This window comes from Sturnira hondurensis, unplaced genomic scaffold, assembly GCF_014824575.4.
Source record: "Sturnira hondurensis isolate 20B ecotype Veracruz unplaced genomic scaffold, ASM1482457v3 Scaffold0005279, whole genome shotgun sequence".
In the NCBI taxonomy this organism is placed as follows: domain Eukaryota; kingdom Metazoa; phylum Chordata; class Mammalia; order Chiroptera; family Phyllostomidae; genus Sturnira; species Sturnira hondurensis.
In genome coordinates this window covers 5,454,694-5,465,048 of record NW_028077910.1, presented here as the reverse complement: position 1 = coordinate 5,465,048, position 10,355 = coordinate 5,454,694, and the positions used below count along the sequence as shown (strand labels likewise).

At 43.5% G+C, this 10,355-nt stretch overlaps 1 protein-coding gene across 1 annotated transcript; it reads right to left on the bottom strand.

Annotated features, from left to right (window-relative positions):
* Positions 1 to 950: 950 nt before the first annotated feature.
* Positions 951 to 10,127, bottom strand: GHSR (growth hormone secretagogue receptor). The gene is made up of 5 exons (XM_037046701.1): positions 9,927 to 10,127; positions 6,135 to 6,373; positions 5,525 to 5,597; positions 4,116 to 4,965; positions 951 to 1,730 (listed from the first exon to the last, which is right to left on the bottom strand). Exons 1-5 carry the CDS (start codon positions 10,125 to 10,127, stop codon positions 1,411 to 1,413), a joined length of 1,683 nt encoding a protein of 560 aa, XP_036902596.1. The 3' UTR covers positions 951 to 1,410.
* Positions 10,128 to 10,355: the final 228 nt, after the last annotated feature.

The following is a 10,355-nucleotide window of genomic DNA, read 5'->3' as shown; positions in this document are numbered from 1 at the left end:
AATTTGGATTCAGAACATGGCATAGGCATTTCAAAATGAATAGCTATCAGATTAAAGGACATCACTAAGCAGTAGCATTAAGAGATTCTGAATCTTTCACCATGTGAAAAATTTCTATGGTCATTAAGTTCCTGTGAGCTTTCCACAGTATAAGTTATAAAGTATTGCTTCATTCACAGATCAAAGCCTTATTGTTGGCTTAAATATTTTTGTTAAGCCAAATAAGGCAGTTTATGATTTTCTATAATTTTTATTAAGTTTCATTTCCTGAATACTATCACATACAATTCAACCTAATTTAAAAATACATCTTTGATTTCATATTTATTTCCTTCTAAGCAGAAATAGGGCATTTAGGTATGAATTTGGGGAGCCATCATCCCAAAACTCTGTGATGCTTATTTTGTAATTAAAACATTTCAGGAAATGAGCATTAATTTTTAAAGATTTTATAGCATTAACAATAATTTTACATATACTGTAGAGCTGAACTATGCAATATAGTAACTGGCAAGCCACATGTGGCCCTTGAATACTTGAAGAATTGAATTTTTAATTAAGATTAATTTTATATTAAAAAATTATAATAGTTTTTGGAAATTATAATAATTTAGGTTATTGGAAAACTTTATATATTGGAAAAACTATAATAGTTTAGGTTATTGGAAAACATGTGTTTGAACAACTTAGGTTTGTAAATTTACTTTCTTACCTGCAAATTTTATGAAATCTAATACAGCAAGTATTACTGATAAAACTTTACTGTCCAAATTAAGGTGCTGGTACATTATTAAGGTACATTATTAATGTACATTAATTAAGGTACATTAATTAAGGTACATTAATTAAGGTACATTAATTAAGGTACATTATTAATGTAAAAAACAAACCAGATTTCCAAAACTTTGTATTAAAAAATGTAAAATTATCATTAATAGTTTTATGTTGATGCTTTAGTACCTTGCATTCTATATTTCTCGTGGACAGTGCTGACCTAGACGATCTGAAAATCTCTATTTTTAAAGTCATGTTTAAAATTTTTTATTTTAATGTCATTCTTTCCATCACATTTTTACTATTATGAAAAAGTAAATCAGATTACGTATGTATCCAGTAAGGAGTTCGATAATTGCCTTCTCTGCACCTTCTCCGTTCTCCAAATCACTAAGCCCTTGCTAGCACCCACAACAGAACGCGAGATCACAGGAAGTGAATATGCGGACACAGTGTGTGAGAGCACTGATGAGTGTGGCAACCAAATTAAACTTCTCACACATGGCACATTCTGTCTTTTTTTACCCTTAACTGTTTCCACACCTATCTGTCCCAATTTCACAATTAACCTTCAACTTCCTCCCAAGTTCTGCTGTGCCATGGCTTCCAGTGTGGGATAATAAGCGATGACTTTGCTCAGCGAGGTGCTTGTCTTGTGTTAATACTAGATTCTGTCCAGGCCCGAGAGCTTTCATCCTTCAGGGTGGAGAGCTTCCTCTGGGAGAAGGGTTCAAATCCCAGAAGTTTGAACACCGCCACTCGGTACTTCTTGGACATGATGTTGTACAGGATGGGGTTGATGGCGGCGCTGAGGTAGAAGAGGACAAAGGACACCAGGTTGCAGTACTGGCTGATCTGAGCAATCTCCAGGGAGCCAGGCTCGAAAGACTTGGAAAACAGGTATCGCCCTACGTGGAAGGGCAGCCAGCAGAGGATGAAAGCAAACACCACGACAGCTAAAAGAACAACGGGAGAGTGAGCATCAGTTCAAGAAATGTCCTAGAACATCATGTTTCATTTGGACGGCATAGTTTCAGCTTGATTCTATATGGTGTGACCACTGACTTCAGAGAAACATGATGTTCTGCCCTTTCCCATTCCTACATTTTCACCAAGATTGAGTCTGTCAGGAGCAACAGTTAGACCATTTTTACTGAGCTTCCCAGTCATTCCTATTACCAACTTTTTGAGTGATTTTGTGATAGGTTTGACATATTGCTTCCACTGGTTAGACTAGTTGTTCACAATAGTTCACCACTTTACATGCGTGAGACACAACCAACACACGCGAGGGGAAGTGGCCACACTCAGCTGCAGCTGTGGATCAGAACTCCCTGGGGCACAGAGTCCTTGGATGTGGCACAGACTCATTAAATTAAAATCTCCAGTTAGGAGACCAGGGCACCTGTTTTTTTCTTTTCTTTTTTAAGTTTCACAGAGGACTGAATGTACAGCCAGGACTGAGAACCACTGAGCTGCATCCGACAGTAGACATCAGTAGGGTATAAAAGCCCATAAAATTAACTGATTATCATTCATTAATTATCATCCACCCAAGTCTTCATGTGGCAAGACCATTTTTGCAAGACCTCTGCATTTCTAGATTGTTTTCAGAATTCGGAAATCAGAGGAAAAAGAACAGAAATATTTCAGTCCTTTCACTACTTTAGTGATTCCCTTCAAATGGTCAAGGCAAAAGAAAATTGACATGGGTGTTGAGACACTAGTGAGGATTATTATTGGCTTGAAAGAAAATTGAAGGAAATTGTTAAACTTATGCTCAAAATCAAGTGGCATAGTAGCACCTGACTGTCACAGTAGTCACGTGAGTGTCAGAGTCTTTGGAGGGCCCCAGCAGGTTTGCAATCTATTAGCCATATTGTGAGAACTACTGGTCTAGAAAATGACAATTTGGGGCATTGTTTGAATAAATGATCATGTTAACATACAGGAGTCCAAGAATTGTAAAACTACAAACACAAGGGTGGGAAAAAGTAGGTTTACAGTTGTGAGTACACGGAACAGTTAATTTTTGTATTATTATTTATTAATTATTATATTATTTGCACTATAATTATAAACCTAATTTGCCCACTCTGTAAGTAAAAAATACAGATGAAGCAAAAGTGGGCTTACAGTTGTTTGTATGGATAATAATACAATAACTAATAAGCAATCATACAAGAATAAACTGGTGTACTCACCACTGTAAACCTGCTTTTGCCCCACTCTCTATTGATTATAATGTCCAAATAATTAAGTGTATAGACTCTAGTTCTGAAAAAGCAAGTAGAATTAATATTTGTTTGGGTGTGAAGACAGTCTGTATTACTTCCCTGGTACCAAACACACACACTTGAAGAAGTGGGATTCATACAGCACATGTCCAGCAGACTCCAGGCATGACACTGCACCCAAATGTCCCCTGAGGGACCCTTTGGGGGGGGGACGCAAGTCCTGTCTGCTTCCACATGGCCTCTTTCTCACGTGGGAAACCTGCCGCTCCTAGCCTGTCCTAGATGATGGGCTTTTCTACCTGGAAAGACAGGGAATCATGAAAGGAAATGGAGACTCCAGAACGGATTTGTCACTGACTTCCTCACACACATCAGCAAGGTAAACAGACTTGATTTGATTATTCAATTCAAAAAAAATGCAGGGCAGAAAGCAAATCACAATACTGAAAGAAAAATGAATCATCTCTGACGGAATTAGCCAAATTGATTGTATGTTTGGTTAAATTTACCACTGAATACTTCCTTGATTTTAATGCCTGCTTTTCTTAGTGTAACCTAGATATCCACAAATTTTCTCAGAGGCACAAAGTTTAACCCCACCTTTAACATTTAAAGATCACAAAGGATTTTAATAAAATACCTCAGTTTTGAAGCAAAGTTTCTGGGCTGATATAAAAAACTCACTTTAGGGAAATATATGAGTAGGACATTTTTTCACGAAAGAAAGAAAGGAAGAAAGAGACACGAAGAGGTAGAGACCTAAAGAGAGTCCAGACTGTGCCCAAGTTGGGAGGGGGGCAGAAAAGAGGGAGGGAGGGAGGGAAGGAAAGAGGAACAGACAGATAAAAACAGGAGCAAAAAAGGGGCGGTTTTTTTTTTTTTTTTTTTTTTTAATTCTAGAGAGAGATGGGACGCGCACACCCGACAAAAAATTTAGGAGACCGGGGAAGGAGCTGAAGACAGAAACAGGAGGGAAAGAAGAATTGAAGACACACAGAGACAGAGACGGAGGGGAACGGGAGAGAGCGGCAGAGACTCGGGGAGAAGGCGCGTGGGGAGAGGAGGGCACGTGGGAGGGACAGCCGGGGGCGCGCGGAGACCCACCCAGCATCTTTACGGTCTGCCTGTGGTTCTGGTCCTTGAGCGAGGCGGCCACCGCGGCCTCGCCGCGCCCCCTGCGCCACAGCTTCCTGCCGATGAGGCTGTAGAGCACAGTGAGACAGAAGACCGGCAGGAAGAAGAAGACGCTGGACACCCACACCATGACGGTGAGCAGCCCGGAGCTCACGGCGAACTCGGTGGCGCGGCACTCGTTGGTGTCCCGAGGGTCGGTGCCGTTCTCGTGCTCCACGCCCACCAGCACGAAGATGGGCCCGGCGCTGCAGAAGGCCACGGCCCAGATGACCAGGATGACCAGCTTCACCCGGCCTTTGGTGACCACCACCTTGGCCCGCAGCGGGAAGCAGATGGCGAAGTAGCGCTCGACGCTCAGCGCGGTGATGGTGAGCACCGTGGCGTAGGTGCAGCTCTCGCTGACGAACTGGAAGAGTTTGCAGAGCAGGTCGCCGAAGTTCCAGGGCCGGTACTGCCAGAGGCGGACGAGGTCCAGGGGCATGCAGAGGAAGATGAGTAGGTCGGAGAAGGCCATGCTGGACAGGTAGAGGTTGGTGGTGGTGCGCAGCTCGCGGAAGCGCGACACCACCAGCATGGTGAGCAGGTTGCCCGCGACGCCCACCACGAAGAGCGCCACACAGGTGGCGGTGACGCCGGCCAACAGCGGCGCAGGAAAGAGCAGCAGCTCATCCGCCAGCGAGCCGTTGTCGGGGGGAGCGTCCCAGCCCAGGTCCGACAACGTGAAGTTGGGCCCCAGCTCCTCCATCGGCGTCGCGTTCCACAAGCCTCCGGCTCCTCTTAACTGGCTCTGGGATGCGAGAAGCTGCACTGCGCTGGTCCCCTACAAGGTCGCCTTAGGCGCCAGAGAGTGCGAAGGAGGAGCGGGCGCGCAGGAAAGCTTGGTGAGGAAAAAGAGGGAAGTGAGAAGCAGAAGCGGAGGTAGAAGGTGACATTGGGAGCCAAGGGCGGGGAGCCACGGGGAGAGGGAGGCTTGGACACACACAGGCGCGCGCGCGCACACACACTCACGCACACAAGTGGTGAGAACAGAGCGTGACCCACCGCTCCTTCTGGAGCTTCCCTTTTCCCCCATCCTCTCCCCCAAAGTCCCTCTCCGCCTCCAGCATCTGGACGGCCTTCACACACGTACCTGTCACCGAGGCAGCCCTGCCAGCCCTGCCTTGCCTTCGCGTTCCTGCTCCAGCTGCATTTAGCACTTGCCCAAGCGTCCCGGGGCGCGGGGACCTCGGAGACCGTGCATGGCGAAACGGAAGTGCAAGGAGCTCGCTCCACTACTTTGCCCGCTGCCTGGCTCGTGTGGCTCAAAAGGGCTGGTCACACCCGGAGGGGGCGGGGGCGGGGACGGTGGGGGCATGACGCTTCCAGTAGCCGAGACCTACGTTCTCCCTCAACAAGGGGTAGAGTTGGCTATGGGCCTGGTGAGAGGAAGAAGCAAGCCTGACCAAACTGAGCCTGGAAAATGGAGGGTAGGTAGTTAAAGTTTAAAACAAAAAAGAGGGACCTAGTGTTGGTGATCCAAACGGAGAGGGGACCGACCGGTGCGCACCTAAGAAACTCACGCAGTTCTAGAAGCTACTGTCTTGTTAGGGGCGAAACAAGTTCAGAAATGAGTTGCCACTTGTTCAAGGTCACACAGCGAGTTAGGGACCTTGAGATCTCCCACCCGGTTTGGATTGTTGAGTGAGAAGGTGCAAGCTGTGTGCCTGCCTAACTGTTCTGAATTCCAGCCCTTACGGTCAGTCGCCCAACTCTGCGGCCGGTAGGAGAAAGGTTATGTAGGTTATTTTTGCCTGGCGCAAACCTCAGGGGAGGAAGAGGGGCAAAAGGAAAGGAGCGTGATGGGAGAAGGGTGGAGCCGGCAAAGGAAGGGGAACAGCGGCAGTAAGGCTGACATGTCAAGGGTGCACAGTAAACATTTTTCCAGGCATGACTGAGGGAGATCAGCCATTGGGTAGCTGTTCACTTGGGAAGAATTATCAACCTTTTTACATTTTGAGGATGGTGTGAGGATAAATATAGGCTGAGTTGCTGTAATTGGGGCTGCTGTTGAGCGGCAAGAGCTGCGGCGGTGGGAATTGGTCGGAAGCCCCCCGACACTCTCCAGGCGACTCCCCTGGCTGCAGCCTGTGCGACCCCTGCTGGGAACCAGGAGTCAACAGTTGAAAACCTGAGACTGGCGGCTGCAGGCGAACTTCACCAACCTGCCGGGCTTCTCTCTGCGGGTCAACCTGGGAGCAGACGGGGAGCGTGTTCAGCACCGCGGCCAGCAACCGGTTACCGCGCAGCACAGCTCTGAGACCCGCCTTTCCACCTGCGTGCGCTGCGGCACCTGCGCTGGGCTAGCTCTGACCCGCGTCCCGCGACCTCTCCTACCCGCACTCACCTGGCCCTGGCCTAAATGAGAATCCAATCACTCCGTCTGACTGAGGGCTTTCTCGAAACATTTTAGTGCAGTTAAACATGCCATGACAGATGTTTACATCATCAATACCACCTAAATTGTTAATGCTTAAAAACCCACAAAAACCTGAGGCTGGACGCATGCGCACGTGCACGGGAGATTCCACACTTGGTGAGAGACTGCGGAAGGGAGGCTGGACACAGGCAGCCCCCTGGAGAGCCTGCTACATAAATTGCCCTGATGTGTTACAGATGTTGAACCAAATTGACTTTACGATGAAATTTATTTCAAATTACTATTTTAAAAAGATCACAAGAAAGTCAAGCCACCAATAACTAACAAGTTTAAAACCGTACTTTGATTTCAACCCTTCCCACCCTTCATTAGCAGTAGATTGCTGTGTGCAGACAGATCTTTAGGAGGGAAACAGACTGGGGTGAATTGAAATACTGTAGGAAGCTATTGTCTAAGAATAAGAATCCAGAAAAGATGGTGCGGTGTACTTCTGTTCTACTCAGAGCCGGAACAATGGCTGATAGATAATAAGGGAGAAAATCTTTTAAAAAATCTGTTGTGATAAAAATATGGCATGTTATGTAAAATAGCCAGCTATTCGACTGCATTCAACAATTGTCTAAAATAGAGACAAATCTGTATTGTGTGATCAGAAACATGGTATACTATTGAAATCGATCTATTCATTCACAATGCAATGTATACAGTATGTGAAACTGTCTAGAAGCATGTGCTAGGTACTTGCATAACAAAATAAATAAAGTCCAGACAGGTCTTATATTTATACACTTGGAGTCTAGAGAGAAAAAAATGGAGTTAAACCAGCAATTCTAGTACAGTATGAGACATGCACAATGGGCTCTGTTGAAATATGGAGAAACAATGTTTTTCTGCTTTGTCATACTTTGTGAGTGACTTCCAATATCAAGGTCATGTCATGGTCCAAGATTACTGCTAAGAGTGCCAACCAAGCAAATCGTTTCTAGCCAAGAAAAAGCAGAAAAGGAGGTGAAAAGGGGTTTCTTAGAAGCTCAACTCAAAACTCTCACTTTTATCACAGTGGCCAACCCTACTTTCTGGGGAGGCTGGGGGATATCACTCCCAAGGTTCTCTATTTGGGAAAACAATTTGTGATCGCTGCTGTATTCCCCATCCAACTAAGTAAATTGAGAGCAAAAAAATATATTTTTCTTGAAGTAACCCATAAAACCTAGTACAGTGTCTTGCAGGTAATATAGCACTTAAAATAAAAGTTTACTGATTTGATTGCATTTATTTTGCATTTAAAGTCACATATATAAACATAGGACACATAAGAAGGCTCATAAGAAAACTTAAGGGTTATATTGTGCCTTTAATAAAAAGTCATTTATTTTAATTTTCCATTTAAACTTTGGACATAATGTACTAATATGTTTAGCTTCATCATTTATATTCTTTCTACTACCTTTTATAGCCTCATTTAAATAATACTGTGCACATACTTCAAATTAAGAAATGCATATCACTCTTACCAGATGAACAAGCTGTAAGAGTCGATATTTGACATCAAGTATATCAGCAGAGGAGAAGAAAAATTATATTTGTAGAAAAAATTAATCTTAGCACTCAGGCACCTAAAAATCATTTTCTAGTTAGCTAATGAGATGCATTATCATGAATGATCACTATAAAAAATAAATAATCATATGGTTTAGAAAGTCATTAAGAAATCTTTATACTTTTTTTAAAGATTTTATTTATTTGTCTTTAGAGAGGAAGGGAAGGAGAGATATCAATGTATGGCTGCCTCTCATGAGTCCCCTGCTGGGAACTGGCCTGCAACCCAGGCATGTGGCCTGACTGGGAATCGAACCACGATTGTGTGGCTCGCAGGCCCGCGCTCAATCCACTGAGCTATACCAGCCAGGCCAGAAATCTTTATACTTTTTTGATGGTAGAAGTAACATATTTCTTAAAAATGCAAACATTATTTTTCTGATGTTGCTGTCTTTACAGTTTTTCCCAGATAGTCTAGCGCAACTTTCCGTATTTCTCATTGGTACTCACAAAACTATTTTTACATCTGATGTTAAGCATTATTACTTTCAACCTAGTCATTTCAAACATTTAAATACTACCAAAATCTATCCATTAGAAGGTATCAAAGTTATATATAGGTTTATCATTTCGGTAGTTACACAAGGCTCATTAAGCCATCCTCACCCTTGTTCATGTGGTCTCTATCAACATACTGTCATGAAAGAAGAGTATTTAACTCTTTCATACTCTCAAGCCATGGGTCATCTTCATGCAGGGACACAAACACACACACCTTTTCCACATTCCACACACATACTTTTTGGATTAGATCTATCTTCAAGCACTCACATTTTATTCTGATTTAGATATTACTAAATCCAAACCATATAATATATTGTGAGAACATTCTCTTTTCTTGAACCACTTTTTGTTTTCCTTTATGTTTGAAACATCTCATTGGATGGTTTGTCTAGTCTCTACGTAACTACCACTAATCCTGCTCTCAGGACATTCTGTCTTGGAGACACCACTTCTGGAGACTTCCTCTCACTTCCTGCTCCCAGCTGGACTCTTCTTGTCTGGGCCTGCCACACAGGCCTGTGTCCTGGTTCTTCGTTCTCACCCTGGGCTTTTCTCTCTCTTAGTTTGCTTTGTGTTTGAAAGGAGTGTATTCTCCAGTAACTTTCTGAGGAAAGGTCTGTGAGAGGTAAATTTTTCAGGACTTTTCAATATAAGCTATTTTCATTCTACCATAACATTGTTTGAGAGTTTTTCTATAGAATTCTGGTTTAGATATTATTTACATTCAGAACTTTAAAACAGTTGCATCATGGAATTTCTCAAATGCAATCCTATTCTAACTCCTGGTTACTTGTATATTATTTGTTTATTTTTCCCCTAGAGCTTTTAAGGTTCATTAATGTAAATATTATTCTGCAAATATTTTTGAGCACCTATGATGCTGAGTCCAAATTTAGGCACCAGGGATGCAGAAGTGAATAAAAAATCTGTCCTTTTGGCACTTATATTCAGCAGTGAAGAATAATATAAAAGATGAGTAAACAAATTAGGTGGTAGTAAGTGCTAAGGAGATAAATGAAGCAGGACTGAGGTATGAAAAATCTGAAAAGAAATGAAATTTTAGATAGGGTAACCAGGGAAGATGGCTTCAGAGTAAATCCTTGAAAAATGTGTGGATATGGAGGGTGGGTAGGGAGAGGCAATGGCATTCCAGGCAGAGGGAAGTATGATAGCTCTGTAGTACTGTCTCAACATGGGTGAGCTAATTTCAGACAGCTCCCATTTGTGTTTCTTGGCCAGGGTTGGCCACAAGAGAAATTTGCCCAAAGTTGGTAAGGTGAAGTGAAGCAGCAGATATTTTTATACTCAGAAGTTCGTTGTAAGGTCAGGTGCTGTTGCAACTCATGCCATGGCCGCAGATCTGTTGGCTCAACTTCATTGACATGGGGCAACAAACAGGACCACCACTTTTCTGACTCCTGCTGAATGTCCTCCATTTTCTCCAACTCCTGGGCCAAGTGCATGTTTAGCTCTATAGAAAAAAATGCTAAATTCTGCAGGTCACTTACAGTACTGAAGCTAGAGTGTGGAGCTGGTGAGAGACAGCTCGAGTTCTGGAGAGAGATGAGTGGGTTCGAGTACATCATTGGTTCCAGATTGTCCTCAAGGGTCCCGTATTGCACTTAGTCCATCCCACTATATTTCTGTCTTTTCTTGCCCACTTTCTCCCTTGCTGATTTGAGAACTAGCAA